The sequence below is a fragment of the Cynara cardunculus genome, unplaced genomic scaffold, assembly GCF_001531365.2.
Source record: "Cynara cardunculus var. scolymus isolate 2C unplaced genomic scaffold, CcrdV1 Un_Scaffold_5445, whole genome shotgun sequence".
NCBI classification, from domain to species: domain Eukaryota; kingdom Viridiplantae; phylum Streptophyta; class Magnoliopsida; order Asterales; family Asteraceae; genus Cynara; species Cynara cardunculus.
The window spans coordinates 14803-35364 of record NW_020202412.1 but is presented as its reverse complement, the minus strand read 5'-3'; the positions used below and the strand labels follow the sequence as shown (position 1 = coordinate 35364).

Genomic DNA, 20562 nt, shown 5'->3' with positions numbered 1-20562 from the left:
GAAGTGCCACAAGCAAGGTCCCCTGAGATACAATTCTAGATGCACGAAAGGCAAGAGTTGTAAAATACTAAGAGGGTGTGTTGCAGTATTCATAGAATGATTCCTGCCATTTGCCCATTTATAGAATACAAGCAGCAACTATTCACATTAATCAAAATGCCTTACGCACGTGTCACCAAGATTCATCAAAAAAAAGTATAAACAAAGAGCAAAGTTGTATCAAAAGAGGCAACGAATAAATTAATATTCTGTTATTACCTGCAGATGCTTTGCTTTGGCAGCATGACCTTCAGATTCCAAGACAGTCTGCTTTGCCCTGGTATTAGTTAGCCATAAGATGAAAATTAGATATCTACGTCTACAAAAATAGATAAAAAGAAAAGAAAAACTATAGATCTTTTTCAGAACAATTTACCTGTATGCTTTTAAGCTCTCGGAAAAGGCTAGGGCTGATAATTCATTGCCACCAAGAACGTTTATAAACATTGGATGCAACCCCTCACGGGGTAAATTTTTTGCTCTTTTAATGGACTCCCTGGAAGGCTTCTCTTTTGTTTTGGTATACAAACGGAAAGCTCTTTCACAAGGTCTCAACAAGCAGTCCAATTCAGTGGACGAATCAAGTATTTCACGAACTCTGTCTGCAACAAGATCAATAGCCGTTTGAGGGAAACGACCATACACCGTTTCTCCACTTGTCATTGCCTGATCCATTTTCGACATGACTCCCTTCATATCTCGCAAAACCTCTTCCTCARTGGGTGCAGGCCTAATTGGTCTAGAAAGAAAAAGATGTAGGTCCAGAAGATATGCGATGTCTTCAGATGTGACGAAAGAAAATGCAGTACCAGTCCGGCCAGCCCTTGCAGCCCTACCCACCCGATGCACAAAAAGTTTTGGTTTAGGAGGGAAATCCCAATTGATAACATTGTCAAGCAGCGGGATGTCAATTCCTCTAGCTGCAACATCTGTCACAATTAGAAGCATGGTCTTCCTTGATCTAAATCTTGAGACATTGATCTTGCGATCGTCTTGATCCATATCACCATAACAAACAGAAGGCTCTATRCCCTCTTCTCTTATCAGATGGTCAAGGAACTGGACATGATGTTTTGTAGATACAAATATCAATGATTGCTCATCAGATCTGATATGTTCCCTGATCAAATACAGCAAAGCAGCTAATTTTTCTTCCTGCCTTAAGGTGAAAAAGGTAAGTTTCAAATCAGGACTAATTTTGGTCTCCAAATCAAGGCGCACAAGTTGAGGGTCCCGAAGTCCAGCTTTGGCAAACTCTGCAAGAGCACTAGGTAAGGTTGCACTAAACAGCAGGGTCTGCCTATTGTCACTTAGCTGCGAAAGAATTCTGTGCAACTGCTCAGCAAAACCCATGCTAAAGAGACTGTCAGCTTCATCAAATACCACATACTCAACTGACCGGAGYGACATATCATCAACTTCTTCTAGGTGATGCATGAGCCTRCCAGGAGTTGCAATAATGATATCAGGACTCTGTGCCAATTCCTCAAATTGACCTTCCATACTATCACCGCCAACCAATAAACTAACACGAAGGTCTGCAAAATTAGAKAAATGAAGGAAATCAAATTATATAGGTCATGGAATGTAAAACTGAAAAACTAGAGAAGCATTTTATTTTGCAAACATGTGAGGGGATATAAGGAAGCAATTTGAAGATAAMTGACTCCTATTTCATTTTGTATGACAAATCAAACTGATGGAGTTGWCTTTTTACCTGTAAATCTGCCGAGCTCTTGAGTGAACTTAAGGGTTTGAAGAGCAAGGTCGCGAGTGGGTGACAAGATTAGGGCTCTAACACCAGACTGGGAGACATGCTGCTGCAGCCTCTCCAGCATGGGAATCAAAAACGCTGCAGTTTTACCGGACCCYGTTCGTGCCATAGCGACGACGTCGGCGCCAGAGAGAATAAGGGGCATTGTTTTACGTTGTATAGGTGTAGGTACTCTATACCCCTTTCGCTTAACACCTCTGAACACATTAGAGCATAGGTTTAAGGATTCGAAGCCTCCTGATTTTGCTTTCTTCTCTATCTTCTCCTTTTTCTTCAGCTCCGTTACGGAGCTCACAAGAAGAGGTTTTCCTCTCCCCATTAAATTAGTTCCGGCAGCGGCACTGCTACGATAAATCTGTGAGACGACAGAGAGGGACGAAGGGACGGAGGTTGTAGTTGTAGGGTTTTAGGGTTTTGTTCAAATATCAGATCACACAAAATACCCTCTCTTTTTTTTGGAAAAGTACAATAAAAACCAATGGACTTTTTTGTTTGGAATAATTAAGTCTTTGGACTTTTTTTTGGAACAAATAAGTCCTTGGACATTCTAAAACATGTTAAATAAGTTCTTGGACAATTTTTTGGAACAAATAAGTCCTTGGACATTCCAAAATATGTTAAATAAGTCCTTCGACAATTTTTGAAACAAATAAGTCCTTGGACATTCCAAAAAATGTTAAATAAGTCCTTGGACAATTTTTGGAACAAATAAGTCCTTGAACAATCCAAAACATGTTAAATAACTTCTTGAACTTTTATAAAACATGTTGGATACATTCTTATGACTTGTACAACTAGTTAAAGTGGTAAAATAGTGAAAAAATGGGGAAAAAAACCCAATGAACATTCATATTTTGAACGATTAAGCCCCTAAATATTTTTTGAACCAAAAAATATTTAGATCTATAAAATTAAACAAATATAACAAAAAAGTACTTACATTTACAAAAATATATTATTAAAAACCCAATGAACATTCATATTTTGAACGATTAATATATATTTATTAAATTTATTTTAATTAAAAATATATATATCATGTATGTGATTTTTTAAATTAAAAAAAGATTTAAAAAGATTACCGAGTTCAAGCTTATACCTCTTGGACACAAAATTGGTGAATTTAACATAGCCATCTAAAAAAAATTAGTAATACGCTATGAAACAATGTAAAAACCCTACAATATAGAGATTAACATACCCTGATGAAAGCCTTTTCAAAATGGAAAAGTGATGGGTACCAGAAGTGAGGCGCAGTCCATCAACCCTTCAGCTTTAATCCCCTTGTCAATTACAACCCTTATCTACAAATAACGTGACAAAATAGACATAAAGTCAAGATTGGTAATTCACAATATATTTCAACAGAAACGACAAAGATCCATTCAACGTACGCACAGAGAGAATACATAAGTTACAAGGGCTGGCTGAATATCACCTGATTGTCTTATGTGCAATGCAAATAGCAATGCAAAACCTAGGAAAGAGGTAAGTGAATAAGAAACGTTGGGCCAACACCAATTCAAAGCAGCCCAGTCCGGCAAGCAAGTACCCAAGTCTCTCAACCCACTAAGCTGTTGATTTCTAATCCGGTGGTAAAAGTCTTCCCAAATCCTGCCTTAGACACTGTGTTCGGGACCAAAACCAATGGCGTGTATTGTCGTTAGTCACTATTTCAATTTCCATCCACATTTTTCAAGCGAGTTTAGTCCAAATTGTGGGTTTGTGGGTTCTTGTAGGAGGTTTAAATACCGATGAATAACTGTTTAAAAAGGGAAGAACAATTCGAGAATTTTCAGATTTCTTATCAGCATACAATCCTTTCAAAGTGTTCAGTTCTAGATATCAATAACTAATCTTTTAATCTCTAGCAATGGGTATATAGTTAACCTTGATGTTCGATTTTAAGTTGAAAATCTTGAGTTGGATCTGTCATTTGAATCCAAGGCTTTCCGGACCTTCCCCACCCCTCACTCCCCCTTTTTTCAAAAAGAAGCCCCGCTCAACAAGGGACCCCTCTCTGATAAGAAAGAAAACGAAAGATAATTGTTCCTTGGTTTATCTTAGTAGCAATCAACACTCGGTCATTTTTTTTGTATTGGTTGGAGTTGTTATAGGACTGCATAATCTGATTTTAATAATCATCATTCGATTGTTAGTCAAGAGTACTCGTGAGTTGCTTGATTCTAATGCGACTTAGCTCCTGGTTTGTGATTGGATTTAATTAGCTAGTCATAGGCTAATCACTGAGCTTCTCGTGCTAGCCGTGTTTTTGAGATAACTGAATTTTGATTTGTATCAATATTCAAGGTCTCTCTGATTTTTGTTGAGAAAACGTTGTTTGCTTAAGCCTAGGATACGTTGTCCAAAGAATTGCTTGGTTGATACTCCATGCTAGATTCATCTTTCTTATTGTTTATAATTTTACTTTATTTTGCATGTTTAGATTAATTATTAATCATCAAATCCAACCCCCTCCCCTTCCTTATTTACTATTTTAAATGACTACACATGTTTACCCTTTGTACTTAGAGTTGACATCAAGTCCTTGAGGTAGTGTTTGGTACGCAGACTGGACTGGACGGGACAAGACTAATTGTCTGTCCCATGTTTGGTACAACTAGGAGGACGGGACAAAACTGTTAAAATGACCATATTACCCCTAAATGTAGTTCAATGTTATTTTGTATAATATAATCATTGTAAAATGACAACAAATCAACCAAAATATATTTTAATTACATAGTTTTTATAATCAAGTTTAATACATTAAATACAAATCCAAAAAAATGACAAATTCTTATAATCAAGTTTCATATTAGAAACAGAGGCTGATTAACATCTACCCACAGGTATATTAGAAAAAGAGTGTGATTAACAGTTTCATATCACACATATTCTACCCACAATCTACCAAAAGAAATCGATGCCAACAGAAATCCACCCAGAGGGGATTTTGTTAGGGTTTACAAAAATCTACCAAAAGAAATCGATGCCAACAAAAGAGAAATCGATGCCAACAAAAGAGAAATCGATGCCAGGACAAGAGAAATCGATACAGCAAAAGAGAAATTGATACAGCAAAATCGATTAAAATGAAATCGATACAGCAAAAAAAATCGACGCAAATGAAATTCATACCGATATGAAGCCGGTGGAAGGAGGCGGGTGGAAGGAGACGGCGTGGAAGGAGGCGATGTGGTAGTGAAATAGTGTGGGTGTGAAAGAGACGAGGGCAAAGGAGGGTAGGTTTTCTATTGGGTTTATGGGTAAGGTAGTAAATTTAGGGTTTAGTCTCATATTGTTTCATTTTTTTTTTTGTGGAACATCAATTTTTGTCTGATCAAATTTAAAAATAGTCTCATATTATCCATATAATTTTTGTCCATAGTATGTCAAATATGAGACTATTTTTTTTTATCCCGTCTCATCCCGTTCAGTCTACATATCAAACGCACCCTGAATAGACGACTTTATTTATCGTTATGATAATCTATTGGGTTTTAGAGGTAATAGGATTTTTTATATTTTATTGTGAGATTGTTCGATAAATTATTAGATGTACTTAAATCTATTGACGATATGATGAGCTAAGATTATGACAATGGTTCTAACATGAAACAAAACATCAAGAAGTACAAATTAAAATTGATTACTTGAAATTAATCCAAAATCATATATTATATATATACTAGAAGGGTACTCGTGCAATGCAACGAGATGTATCTTGGTTTTAATTTTTCGTATAATTTCTTTAATTCAATTTTTTTATAATTTAATTTAGGTTTAATAACGAAGATATTTTATTTTTGATTTAATAATATATATTTTATAAATATAATAATTACGTATTCTGTTATAACTCAATGATTATCCTAATTATATTTTAAATTTTTATATTTAAAATGAAAAATTTATCTTGTATTTGATTATGTTTATCTGCAGTTAGTTACAAGAATTTTAACATGAAGATTTAATAAATTGTACTTGTGTACAATTTACTTGTACTCTTGAATTTTAAGTAATATGCATCAATAAGCAGTACATCATGCGTAAAAATAAATAAATTTTAAGAGTTTTTTGTCAAATGCTTTTATAATACTAGAAGAGTACTCGCGCAATGCAGCGAGACACATCTCGATTTTAATATTATATATATGTCTTTGTAGATGTTATAATACAATTTTATGTGTTTTTAAGAAAACAATAATGATTTTATTTTTGAATAAAATATAAATTTGAAAATATCATAAAAATTTGAAAAAAAAATATATCAATGTTAATATCAAATCAACTATTTAAAAGTTTTCATATTTTATGTAATTTCTTTAATTTANGAGCCATTTGCGACATTGATTTCGATTGAGATTGAGCGACGGAGCGTGAGAGCTAGAGCCTTTTTGCGATATTGATTTCGATTGAGATTGAACGACAACGTTAGAGGGAGGCGGGAGGCGAGAGGAGTCGAGAGGGAGGCGAGAATCGAGAGGAAGAAACAGGGCGGTAACATTAGATTTTCATAGGCCTAAAAAAACTCAACCTATATATACATTGGGCTTTACAGATTTGATGCCCTTGGGCTTCATGCTGCCCTGGGCCGTCGCCCCCTGGGCCTATGGCCAGGGCCGGCCCTGTGTGTGGATAAAGTGACATATGAATCCTTGAAGAAATAGTGTAACATTATTTAAGAAAAAAAAAACTCTCAATTCTTCCTCTCTATTCAGTTTTTGAGGTGATTTACACTTTTGTTTATTTAAGGCGTCACTCAATAAGAGAAATATGATATGAGTTTTTGTTAATATAATTATAGTATTTTCGTCTTTTAATTGGAGATATTCACACTAAAATTGGAATTATACAAACATATGAATCTCTCAATTCTTTCTCTCTATTCAGTTATAATTTTGTGGGGGTGATTTATATTTTTTTTTGATTTGAGGCGTCATTCAATAAGACTAATCATAGTTTTTGCTTATTTAAATATAATATTTCGTCTTTTAGTCGGAGAATTCACACTAAAATTGGAATTATGTAGGCATATGATTTTTTTGTTTGAATAAAGTGGCATATGAATCTTTGATAAAATAAGGTAACATTGTTTAGCATAATAATCTCTTTTAATCTCTCAATTCTTCTTCTTTATTCAGTTTTTGTGGATATGTTTTGTTTTTTTTGTTGATTTGAGGCGTCATTCATGAAAACAAATATGATATGAGTTTTTGTTTTTGTTGATGTTAATCGGTCTATTGTGATTTTTTTTTTTTAGCATTGAGCTTGAAAATTATTTTCTAATATTTTTAATTGTTAAAGAAGAAACCAAACATAATGAGGTGTTATCCTCTAAACATTAGAAACCATTTTTTCTTAGATTTTTTATTTTTTAAAATATTTGATATATGTAAAAGACTTTTCCATCCTTATATTTAAAATATGAAATTCAATATAATACCTATCTTTTATTTTACATAATTTTATTAAAACCTCTATTTTCAGGATTTTTTATAAATAAACCAAACTATGAACTGTCTAAAACAAATCTAAAAAGCTTGAACAAGTCAAATGAAAAAAATAACAAATCAATCAGACTTTTATATATCTAGAATTGTCATAATATTAGCTATTATTTTCATTTTATGCAATCACATGTAGGAAAAAAGTGGTTTCAATGAGGTTCTTGATCAATGTTGCAAATGGGTATATCATGAACTAATATAAATAAATTGCAAAAATATTCAATAATTATATCAATGTAAATAACAACAAAATTATTGCTTAGTGAATATAAATATTTTATGAGAATATATGTAGAAGATAAATTGATATGTATTATGGTAAATTATCTTAATACACCTCATGATTATAATCAATATTTTCACATATTTTTTTTATGATTTTGAACCAATGACAAAGTTTAATATAATAAAAGATTGATATATAAGACTTAATAATTATATATATATATGTATATATAATATTAAAAGAACAACAAAAAATAATAAGTTAGATTCATATATCAAAGGTAATGTTGATCTTATTAATTTAATATATAAATGTGATCATCGACTTATTTAGCTAATTTCAATAAATTTTAAAAAAATTATCATCATTGCATAACGCACGATGTCAAACACTAGTAAGGAATAATTGTAAATTAACCAAACCGCCGAGTTAGCAATTTCACTGCAAACCGGTTCGTAATTATTTTGGATTAGGGACTGGATCCAGATTTTAAGCAAACCACAAGGACCAACGGCGTAATTTTCTCAAAATCAAAACCGGAGGAAAAAGTTGAAACATAGTGCAAATATCATCAAATATAGTTAGTTCGTCGTTCACTCGTCTTCACCGACTGAAACATTTCCAGTGGCTGGAGAAGATGATGATAGATCTGGGATCGTTCTCCGACGAGAAATTCGACGCCAAGAAATGGATAAACAATGCTTGCCAGTCACGGCACCCTCAAGATCCCTTAGACAAGCACCTAGTGGATCTCGAGATGAAGCTACAGATGGTATCGGAAGAGATCGCTGCCTCACTCGAGGAACAGAGCTCCGCCGCCATCCTCCGTGTCCCTCGCGCTACCCGTGACGTGATCCGCCTCCGCGACGATGCTCTCTCTCTACGTCAATCCGTCGCATCAATCCTCCTCAAGCTCAAAAAAGTGAGATCTCACTGCTTATCACAAGATATGTAATCGCAATTGTTTAATTTTTAGGCTTATTAACTATCGGAGGATTAGCTTTGTTCTATTTTCCACTGTTCAGACTGTACTTTCCGGATATATGGGCTAATTGTGCGATGCTGTTCCATTTTGCTGTTAAATTGGGGTTCATCTCGGAACATAGAACTTTGAGAGTTTTCGGAGTTCAGTTAATATTTCTAAATTCAAACATATTGTTGTGGATTTCTTTTTTTGAGCATTCATGTTTATCTACTTTCTAAATTTACTACACATCATTCAACCCGTACTTTACCTTTAGAAGCATAATGTCCTTCGGTAAGCATCATATGTACATTCTACTCTGACTTCTGATATAGACATTTAGCATGATCATCACACTCTGTAACCATAATACTGTGACTAATTGAAGCATTGAATAAATGAGCAAGTGCTACAATATCTGACAAGTGAATGAGGATATTGATAATGTGTTGCAACTCTAAGCCTACACATGAACAGGAAGAAGTGTGAAGTTCAATGTTAGATATAACAAATTGTACATATTTCATATCTATTTGCATAATGAGATGCTTTTGTTTATAGGCAAGAYAGAGGAGAATAGCTAGTGGATAGAAATACTACGCAGTGAAATATCGTTTAGAAGGTTAACCATWTATGTAATTWTTTTTTTTAATMTATAGGCAGAGGGTTCATCCGCAGAATCTATAGCTACCCTTGCTAAAGTTGATACAGTCAAGCGTAGAATGGAAGCTGCCTATGAAACACTTCAGGTAGAGATATACTTGATCCTTTTAATGCATCAGCTTCGTTCACCATCATTCGTGTGCTTTGGTTTATTATTATGTCACTGCATCTTGTAAACATCTTGGATTTTTTTATGTATAGGATGCTGCGGGGTTGACTCAGTTAAGCTCCACTGTGGAGGACGTTTTTGCCAGTAATGATCTTCCTCGAGCGGCAGAGACCTTGGCCAACATGAGGCATTGTTTGTCTGCTGTTGGGGAGGTAAAAGTTAACCAAATACATATGTATCATTTTGTAAAAGAGATCCCATTATCCATTAACTGGTTTGTCCACCCCTTTCCATTCAGGTTGCTGAGTTTGCCAATATTAGAAAGCAGCTTGAAGTCTTAGAGGACAGACTGGACTCAATGGTCCAACCTCGTCTAACAGATGCAATAACCAATCGCAAGGTGAAGTTTGAAGGAAAAATATTCTGATAAATCTATAACAGAGTGTCTATAAGTATTGCTTGCACTGTYAAGTTGTACATTTTGAAAATTTGCTTAAAGTGCTTTTATTTTTCCTGTGTTTAGGTTAATGTTGCCCAAGATTTGCGGGAAATTCTCATTCGGATTGGAAGATACAAGTCCTTGGAATCTCACTATACCAAAGTTCATCTAAAACCTATAAGGCAGCTGTGGGAGGATTATGAATTAAAACAACAGCGTACTAAGACAGGAAGCGAAAGGAATCAGGTTGAGAGTATTTCAAGTGCCCATGATTATCAATCAAGTTTGCCTACAGTTTCGTTTCCCAGTTGGCTGCCAAGTTTCTATGATGAATTGTTACTTTATCTTGAACAAGAATGGAAATGGTAAGCATTTTGTCCTTCATTTCTGATTTTAGTAGGCTACATTAGTTTTTATAGGAAAAGCTTATGGTTGTCAGTCATATGGTGGACTTGTAACCCTTTCCTATGTGCCATTGTGTTGTTCCTCCACAAAAAAGTACGTTCTAGAAGTATATGATTCTTTCCTCTTTTAAATTATACAAATATTCCTTTTTCTAACTTCTCTCTGAAGATATTAGATCCAAATAATCCCTAGAAAGTATTATTACTCTGTATGGAATGGATCCCAGGAATCAGTAGTTCTCAAATAGCAACATAACAGCCTCAGTTTGGAACCGTTGATGAATCATATCCAATCTTAAAATAAAGCCATGACAAATTACTGATTTGTAATTGGRYTGGAATGCTGACTGCTGAGCTTTGAAAATATGATCATACTGGTATAACTACCATAGGCCTATATTGTTGGTTCTTCCAACRTTGTAAGCAGATTACGCTTTTCGAAGTCATTTCTCCTTCTTCACTTGCTATTGTATTTCTCCCTACCAAATAACCTACATTATGTGAAGACTTTCTCCTCATTGATGAAGATACTAGATTTTATTTTCATGAGAGCTATGAGTATATTTGTAATTCTGGTGAAGTATAGGTGTGTACTGTATATGTAGGCATAGGTAGAGAGTATGGAACTTTGGACATACTTTTTGTTTCTTCAAGTGTCACATAACCTTTTATGAATGATGAACCATTTTAATTTATCTTGTCATGTACAATGATCATAATAAGGGGCCATCATGGTCTTATAAATTTGTGCAATAGTTGTCCGATGACCATAGTGAGAAACTGTTATACCCTAGCTCAAATTACTAACAGAAAACGTACCTTCAGCTGCTGTCGAACTGTAATGTAAGTAATGGAAACAGGGACGCGATTGATAGTCGGCAATTGATGATGAACAAGGCTGAAATGGTCGGCCAATCTATTATGAAATTGGAAATCGATTACAACTCCCAGACTTTCGAGAGGTCTGGGATTCTCTCCTCAAAGCTCTCGCTTTGCACTCTACAACTGAATTTCTTCAAAACAGAATACCNAAAGCTCTCGCTTTGCACTCTACAACTGAATTTCTTCAAAACAGAATACCTGACACTAACTGACAGCTAGCTATTTAAACTCGACGAAAATACCAAACTACCCTCAATTATACGCTACCAAACAGTAGTTGAACTGCTAACTAAAAGTTTCTTCTTCTATACGTAAACCTCAANACTCGACGAAAATACCAAACTACCCTCAATTATACGCTACCAAACAGTAGTTGAACTGCTAACTAAAAGTTTCTTCTTCTATACGTAAACCTCAAAGGAGGTTTACCAATACTCCCCCCCAAAAATTTCACCTTGTCCTCAAGGTGACAATGAGGAAATTGTTGAAGAAGTGCCTCGTAATTATCCCAAGAAGCTTCAAAATCTGACATTCCTTCCCATTTAACCAAAACCTCAACTTGACCCACATCACCATTTGGTAATTGTCGCACATCCAAAATATCTTCCGGAACAGCTTGTAATACCAATTCGTCCGAAATTTGATTTGGAAAATCTTGAGTAGAAATACAACTTCCGACAGCTTTCTTTAATTGAGATACGTGAAAAACCGGATGAATCTTCGCTGAACTTGGTAGATCCAAACGATACGCCACACTTCCCACCTTTTCCAGCACTTTATACGGTCCATAAAAGCGAGCTAGAAGTTTAGGACTATTCCCCATCACCAGTGATTTCTGTCTGTAAGGACGTAACTTCAAGAAAACCCAATCTCCTATTACAAACTCCACTTCTTTACGCTTCAAATCAACATACTGTTTCATACGAAATTGAGCCTTTAACAATTGCAACTTCACTTCATCAAGCATTTCTTCTCTATCCATTAACTCTTGATCTACCAAATGTATCCTCGATGAATTTGCTTTATAACGAAGTAAGGAGGAGGGTCTCTTCCATACAACACCTTAAAAGGAGACACTTTAAGGGCCGTATGAAAAGACGTATTATATGAAAGTTCAGCCCATGGGAGCCATTTGCACCACTGTTTAGGTGTAGATGACACCCAACATCTCAAATATTGCTCCAAGCAACGATTCACTACCTCGGTTTGACCGTCCGACTGTGGATGATACGCCGAACTGAACTTCAACTTTGTTCCTTGCAAACGAAACAACTCCTTCCAAAATCGACTAAGGAAAACCTTATACCGATCCGAAATCACCGATTGAGGAACCCCGTGCAATCGGACTATATTATTTACAAATGCTTCTGCTATCGTTTGAGCACTAAAAGGATGTTTTAACCAACAAAATGGGCGTATTTGCTGAGCCTGTCTACTACTACCATGATGGAACTCATACCGTTAGATCGGGGTAGACCTTCGATGAAATCCATAGAAATCTCGTCCCATACTTTATCTGGTAAGGATAACGGTTGCAAAAGGCCAGCCGGACTACCACTTAGATTTTTATTCCTTAGACACACCTCACAATTTTTAACCATATCCACTATGTCTTTCTTCATTCCCATCCAAAAAACCTCCGATGCAATACGTTGATACGTCCGATCTTCTCCCATATGACCTCCAATTGGTGATCCGTGAAATTCCTCAAAAATTAGCGGTATCATTTTGGACAAACGAGGAATGACCAGACGACCTTTATACAATAGCATCTCTTGTTGAATCTCGAATCCCTTGTGCTCGGCCTTCCCCAAACTTAAGTCGTCTTTGATACGGTTCAGAAAACTATCGCCAACGATTTCTTGTTTCAAGTCATCCCAATTTCTCCACGTAAAATTCACCATATTGGCCAATTCCACCGACTCAATTTTACGAGAAAGCGCATCCGCCGCTTGATTGGAACTCCCCGGCTTGTAGACAATTGAAAAATCATAACCCAACAATTTACTTGCCCATTTTTGATACTCCGGTTCCACCACCCGTTGCTCTAATAAAAAACGAAAGCTATGTTGATCTGTACGAACTACAAACTTCTTTCCCAACAAATATGGTCTCCACTTTTTTATAGCCAACACAATGGCCATTAACTCCTTCTCGTAAACCGACTTCTGTTTTGCCCTTAGCCCCAAAGCTTGACTAAAGTACGCGATTGGTTGTTCCTCTTGCATAAGAACCGCTCCCAAACCATATCCCGATGCATCTGTCTCTACTACGAAATCTTTAGAAAAGTCGGGAAGGCGTAATACCGGGGTTGAAGATAACATTATCTTCAATTCATCAAACGCCCGTTGAGCTTCCGGAGTCCACTGAAATTGATTTTTTTAAGGAGGTCGGTGAGAGGTTTGGCTCGAATACCGTAACCTTTTATGAATTTTCTATAATACCCGGACAGCCCTAAAAATCCTCTTAATTCCGTCACCGATTTCGGTTCCACCCAATCCCAAACCGCAACAATCTTCGATGGATCAACTTCGACTCCTTTTGTTGAAATTATATGGCCCAAGTACCCCAAACGATCTTGACCGAACTCACACTTCTTTTTATTCGCAAACAACTGATGTTGGCAAAGAACCTCCAACACCTTCCGTAAATGCAGCTGATGTTCTACAATTGTTTTAATGTAGACCAGAATATCATCAAAAAAAACCAATACAAACTTCCGTAGATAATTCTTGAAAACTTCATTCATTAACCCTTGAAATGTGGCCGGTGCATTAACCAATCCAAAGGGCATTACTAAGAACTCGTAATGTCCTTGATGTGTACGAAATGTTGTCTTATAAACGTCCTCCTCTTTCATTCGAATCTGATGATAACCCGATTTTAAATCGAGTTTAGAAAATACGGTTGCCCCATGCAATTCATCCAAAAGATCTTCAATAACCGGGATTGGAAACTTATCAACAATAGTGACCTTGTTTAATGCGCGATAATCAATACAAAATCGCCAACTTCCATCTTTTTTTTTTACCAACAGTACCGGTCTAGAGAAAGGACCCATGCTCGGCTGAATAATTCCCGCCTCGAGCATCTTCTTTACCAATTTTTCAATTTCATCTTTCTGATAATGAGGATAGCGGTACGGCCAAACATTAATTGTTTCATTCCCTTCCTTTAACACTATCCCATGCTTCCTTCCTCTCTCCGGTGGTAATCTCCGTGGCATGTTAAAAACCGATTCAAATTCTCTTAATAGTGGTTCCAAAGCAACATTTGATTCCGCCATATTATCCGAAAACACCGAACAAGTGCCCAACTCCACCAAACTGCCTTGTCCTTCATGATTGATCATTTTTCCGATCGCCTTTAATGATACCATTGAACGTCCCAGAGACGGGTCCCCTTTTAACATTACCGATTTTCCTCCACAAGAGAACTTCATCACTTGTAATTTCCAGTTACCGTAAGTCGCTCCCAAAGACTCCAACCATTGCATTCCTAAAATCACGTCGCTATTACCCAACCCTAAAGGAAGAAAATCTTCTCTTATTTCAACTTCAGGTAAAAACAACATTATTCCCTTGCAAATACCGCTACCTTTCTCCATGTTTCCGGAACCCAACGTAATTGTATATTCACCCGTAGCTTCTATTTTTAAATTCAGTCGTTTCACCAAATCATATGATATGAAATTATGTGTGGCCCCACTATCAATTAACACTACCACCTTTTGTCCTTCAATCTTTCCTTCCAATTTCATAGTTTTGAGATTAGTCAAACCTACAACTGAATTTAAATGTACCTCTACTTTTTCAGCAATTTCAGCTGTATTGCAAGCTCTTTCCTCCGCTTCTAGCTCCGTATCTTCGAATACATCATCTTGGACTAGCAACACACTCATCTCCTTCTTCTTGCACTTATGGCCAGGGGCATATTTTTCATCACACCGATAACATAAACCCAACGATCTTCTTTGTTGTACCTCTTGATCAGACTGACGACGAAAACCGGTATTTGCTTTACTTGCAATTGTTGGGGAATTAACAGAATTTGCGACATTATTATACCCATGACTAGAAAAATTGCTTTTCGACTCTTGATTAGAATAGAAAGATGAACCTGTTTTCTTGCCGTATCCTGCATTCTTCTCTCTGGATAACACTTTGTTTTTCACTTCAATCTTCATAGCTATCTCCATTGCTTCGCTAAGTGTTAATGGATCCAAGAGTCTCGGTTCTACTTTAATAGACTCTTCTAGACCATTAATGAATTCGCTTAAAAAAACTTGTTCTGGAATCCCATCCAATGGCACTGTAAACTCAACGAACTTCCTTCTATAATCTTCAACCGAACCTTCTTGTCTTACTGATAAAAATTGTTCACACAAAGAACCCGCTGACAATGACCTGAATTGCCTCAACAGTAGATGTTTTAGATCTTCCCATCTGGTAATCGGATGCCTCTTGTGTTCCCATTGAAACCATTTCAGTGCATCCCCTTCAAATGAAATAAAAGACACATCAATCTTTTCTTCTTGGCTCAATTGATTCAACGTGAAATACCTTTCAGCTCTCAAAATCCAACCATCTGGGTCTTTGCCATCAAAAATCGGGATTTCCAGTTTACGTCCCTTTACTGCCAAAAATCGATTCTGACCTCCTCGATTACGTTCCCCTCTCTCGAACCGCGTCGTCATCTCTTCATCTGAAGAGTTAGTAGCGTTCGTTCGATTCACCATTTCGTTCTTCAAATCTTCAATTTGCTGTACAATACGTTCCAGACTCCTCTCAATTGATCCCACACTACTTTCCAAATCTTCAATTCGGTTATTGGTGTTTCGCGTCGTGACGTTCGCCATCATCAATCGAAACGTGCTCTGATACCAATTTGTTATACCCTAGCTCAAATTACTAACAGAAAACGTACCTTCAGCTGCTGTCGAACTGTAACGTAAGTAATGGAAACAGGGACGCGATTGATAGTCGGCAATTGATGATGAACAAGGCTGAAATTGTCGGCCAATCTATTATGAAATTGGAAATCGATTACAACTCCCAAACTTTCGAGAGGTCTGGGATTCTCTCCTTAAAGCTCTCGCTTTGCACTCTACAACTGAATTTCTTCAAAACAGAATACCTGACACTAACTGACAGCTAGCTATTTAAACTCGACGAAAATACCAAACTACCCTCAATTATACGCTACCAAACAGTAGTTGAACTGCTAACTAAAAGTTTCTTCTTCTATACGTAAACCTCAACGGAGGTTTACCAGAAACCTGGATAAGTGTACATAAAGATATAGAGGGAATTCACAATAAATGCTTATTTCAACCTTTGACTCTGATCCATGGCAGGGTTGGATCATATTAAAAAAACATAAGTCATAATATTCATATAAATTCTTGTATAAGTAGATATTCAACCTCTTATGGTAATTGGTTTCAGTCTAATCATATGGAACCAAAGATGGGTGGTGTGAATGGTAAAGATTCTCACTACTGTCTATATAAAGTTGAGAACCTCACTTTATGCTATGCCACTCTTTATCCTGAGACAAATTGTCATTTTGTTTAATCAGGTAGATAAAGGAAATTGACGAATATTCCAAGAGTGATGTGCATTCTGCAGTCGATATTTCTAGCTATATAGTGCGTCCAATATAATGTGTCATTTGCAGCAATTATTAAATTGATCATGTTGTGCAGAAGGAATAATGACCCAACAACATTGTGAACTGGCATTACTGACAGGAATAATACCTAATCAGAGTCGGATTATCATTTAAATGCCTTGTTGATTATATTTTTTCAGGTCTATGCTTGCTTTTCCAGAAGATTACAAGACTCTTGTCCCTAACCTATTAATCGAAGCAATGGTGGCTGTGGGTGCCAGCTTTGTTTCCCGTATCAACCTTGCAACTGGAGATGTAGTTCCTGAAACCAAAGCATTAGCTAAAGGTTGCAATCTGAAGCTCCATTGGGATCCACTTTTTGGATCACAGTTTGTTTGTATTTGAGGTATCCTAAACAATGTAGTGGGTAATGAAGAGGCCTCCAAGCACACATGTAGTGCCCATTTGGTGGACCAACAGAGGGCATGTGTGAGGGAAGACCTCTTCCTTAAAGAATGTTCATCTTGTGGCATGCCTAAAGACTATTTTCACTCCCTGTGCCCCATAAGAATTGCAACATTGCGTTTTGGCAAAATTCTAAGCAAAAATACAAGCTGCTTCCAAGTGGTCACTATGAAAATCTTTGTGATGTTCATTTTGTTACATGAAATTTGCATTAAAATGAAAAGTAAGAGCAGGTTTTGTACTCCTACTCTATTTGTCACAATGGAAGGGTATTTAGACATTTATCTAATAGTCAAAGACTCGTATTAATGTGGATAGGGTTGGCTTTGCAGTTTTTATAGGACATGGACTAATGTCTGTTTTCTCCTAAGAGCCTGCTTTGAACCTTTTGTTTGGTTGACCATTTTACACACCTATATTAATATGATACAATTTGTTTTTGAAAACCACAGCAAGTGTTATTGATAGATAATGCTGCAAGTTTTCCTATAAGTGCCTGCTTTTTTGTCTTTGCTTCTAAGGATATCTCTGTACAGAAAAAAAAAACTCGATTGGGGATTGCTTGTTAATTTGTATAAACAATTTCTAATACTTGCTCTGAAGGATCCAGGACATTTGTTTTGGTTTCTTCTAGTTCTAATCTTAAAGGGTGATACCTATTTAATGCATCAAGAACAGTCCACACTTTATCCCTCTGCTATTGGAGTTTTGGGTGTTACTTTTGTATTATGCCTTTAATTACACACATGTCACATACCATCATACAATATGCCAGTTTTCATTGTTCAGTTAAAGTATCCTTCAAACATCACAACCCTAGCTACCATGTTATGATTTCAGGTGTATTAGATATCTTATCTGGGGATATGCCAAARGGTGTCAAAGTGCAGACTAAGCATTTGGACGCTTTAATTGATCTACACAATATGACCGGCAGTTTTGCAAGAAATGTTCAACACCTTTTTGGAGAGTCAGATCTTAAWGTTTTGAGGGACACTCTTAAGGCAATCTACCTCCCTTATGAATCATACAAGCAAAGGTTTGTAATTTTAGAATTCTTGTTCCTTACATTGCTTTTATCACCTTAGAAAACAAAATAAATCTTGGGATCCAAAATTAATTGCTGCTACTTTTGCAAYGATTGCCATGTAGGTAATTAATTCGAGAAATGTTGTGATTTGTGTGCGACACCCAAGAAGAAAAATGTCTTAATTCTTCTGTGACAGAGGGAGTATTAGTGTTGCATTCTCCATGTTGCCTTTTGGAGCATTTGGATGGTGCTCAATTTAGTATTTCCTATACGTTGTTTGAATCTATCAAGTTGTTTGAATCTATCAAATATGCTTATCGCATTTACAAAGATGCTCCCTTTTGTGAAAGAAAGAATTTCACATTCCTTTTGGGTATACTTAAAATATTGTCGAGTATGAAATCTGGACCATCATCCAGAATTAGTTTACATGGTCATCCTTTTCTCTGGTGCATACAAGTAAAACAACTACCATCATGTTATCTTTATCTTTCAATAATCATCATCTTTCTATTTGCTTGTAATTAARGACSTGTTTCACTTWGATCTGGTTTTACTCTTTATYATTAGAAMAAGCATCTAATCTGATCTTTAYTCCATTAATCTTCATTTTGGAATCTACCTAGCATATGTTCACGTTATTTTTTGGTAGTCGTTTTATTTGTAAGTTGAACAAATAATAGAATTCTCTTTGTCACATCAAATTTAAGGCTGGAAGTGGCAAATAATATGCACATCCTGTTTTGGTTCAGCTAAAAAATCATTATAACAGGCTAGAATCTAACCTATGTTGTTRCATATTCAATTTTGTAGTCTCACATTGTTTTTAGTTYTTTTTATGGTTGACAGTTGCTTATTTGTTCTAGGTATGGGCAAATGGAGCGTGTTACGCTCTCAGCTGAGATTGCAGGCATTGACCTGAGAGGAGCTGTTACACGTGGTATTGGAGCTCAAGGGATTGAACTCAGTGAGACTGTAAGAAGGATGGAGGAATCAGTGCCACAAGTTATTGTACTTCTTGAAGCATCTGTAGACAGATGCATYAGCTTTACTGGTGGCTCAGAAGCTGATGAACTTGTTCTTGCCCTTGATGATGTAATGTTACAATTCATTTCAACCCTGCAAGATATCCTTAAAACACTTAGAATTGTATGTGGGGTGGATGTTGCTCCTGATGGTGTTGGTTCAAAGAAGGAAATAGGATCAGAGAAAAGGGGCAAATTCGAGTTGTCAAGTGAGGAAGAGTGGTCGTATGTTCAGAGTGCRTTGCAAATACTCACAGTTGCAGATTGTTTGTCSAGTAGATCTGCAGTTTTTGAAGCTTCCTTGAGAGCTACACTTGCTAGATTGAACACAAACTTATCTTCTGCAGTATTTGGTTCTAGTATTGACCCGAACTCGTCACATGAGGCAATTGACGGAACTGGAGATTTATCTATGGCCGGAAGGGCTGCATTGGACATGGCAGCATTAAGACTCTTTGATGCTCCAGAGAAAGCGCGGAAGCTTTTTAATCTGTTGGAGCAGGTACTTTATTATTATTATTATTATTATTATTATTATTATTATTATTATTATTATTATTATTATTATTATTATTATTATCTCTATTGCATATGCATGTGACTGAAAATAACATGTTGGTTTTCATCAGTCAAAAGATCCACGGTTCCATGCACTTCCAGTTGCATCTCAGAGAGTTTCAGCATTTGTAGATACAGTGAATGAGCTTGTGTACGATGTTCTTATATCCAAAGTAAGAAAGCAGTTCAATGGCATATCAAATTTGCCCATCTGGTCTGCGGTAGAGGAACAAAGCGCTTTTCACCTCCCAAGCTTTAGTGCATACGCACAATCGTACRTCACAACTGTGGGTGAATACCTTCTMACCTTACCCCAGCAGTTGGAGCCGCTAGCTGAGACCATTTCGAACAATGATACCAATGCTGAGGAGGCCCAGTTCTTTGCAACAGAATGGATGTTTAAGGTAATGAGCATTTTYCGATCTCCTTTTTGAAACTTACGGTTATATACATGTCAATTTAATATCAAAAGCCAGAATGAGTTATGAAAYAATTGAGGTTGTTGTGTGTGTGGTAGGTTGCRGAAGGRGCTGCAGCTCTGTTTATGGAGCAATTGCGAGGGATCCAGTATATAACAGATCGAGGAGCACAACAGCTGTCGGTAGATATCGAGTACTTGAGCAATGTGCTGTCAGCACTGTCAATGCCAATCCCTCCTATCCTGGCTACATTTCACACTTGCCTATCAACCCCAAGAGAGGAGCTCAAAGATGTCATAAAAACAGACTCCGAAAGCCTTGATCTCCCCACAGCCAACCTTGTTTGCAAGATGCGACGTGTAAACCTGGAATGATGCCCTTTTGGCTATATATATGTGTGTGTGTGTATATATATATATATATATATATATATATATAT

At 36.4% G+C, this 20562-nt stretch overlaps 2 protein-coding genes across 7 annotated transcripts; one reads left to right on the top strand and one right to left on the bottom strand.

Moving 5' to 3' along the window:
• Positions 1-6: 6 nt before the first annotated feature.
• On the bottom strand, positions 7-5033 carry LOC112504387 (putative DEAD-box ATP-dependent RNA helicase 29). 6 transcript variants are annotated; one of them, XM_025108325.1, is made up of 5 exons: positions 4955-5033; positions 3055-3117; positions 1757-2168; positions 416-1577; positions 7-316 (listed from the first exon to the last, which is right to left on the bottom strand). In XM_025108325.1, the coding sequence occupies exons 2-5, from the start codon at positions 3073-3075 to the stop codon at positions 241-243; spliced, it is 1671 nt and encodes a 556-aa protein (XP_024964093.1). In that variant the 5' UTR covers positions 3076-3117; positions 4955-5033; the 3' UTR covers positions 7-240. The 6 variants fall into 6 exon arrangements, with proteins under 6 accessions (XP_024964093.1, XP_024964095.1, XP_024964094.1 ...); XM_025108327.1 differs by having other exon boundaries at positions 3015-3117; positions 4955-4991; XM_025108326.1 differs by having other exon boundaries at positions 1757-2154; positions 3015-3117; positions 4955-4991.
• A 3131-nt stretch (positions 5034-8164) lies between these two features.
• On the top strand, positions 8165-20519 carry LOC112504389 (conserved oligomeric Golgi complex subunit 7-like). Its single transcript, XM_025108331.1, has 10 exons — positions 8165-8474; positions 9176-9265; positions 9381-9500; positions 9587-9688; positions 9812-10092; positions 16827-16972; positions 17932-18130; positions 18988-19648; positions 19776-20108; positions 20222-20519. Exons 1-10 carry the CDS (start codon positions 8190-8192, stop codon positions 20495-20497), a joined length of 2493 nt encoding a protein of 830 aa, XP_024964099.1. The 5' UTR covers positions 8165-8189; the 3' UTR covers positions 20498-20519.
• Positions 20520-20562: the final 43 nt, after the last annotated feature.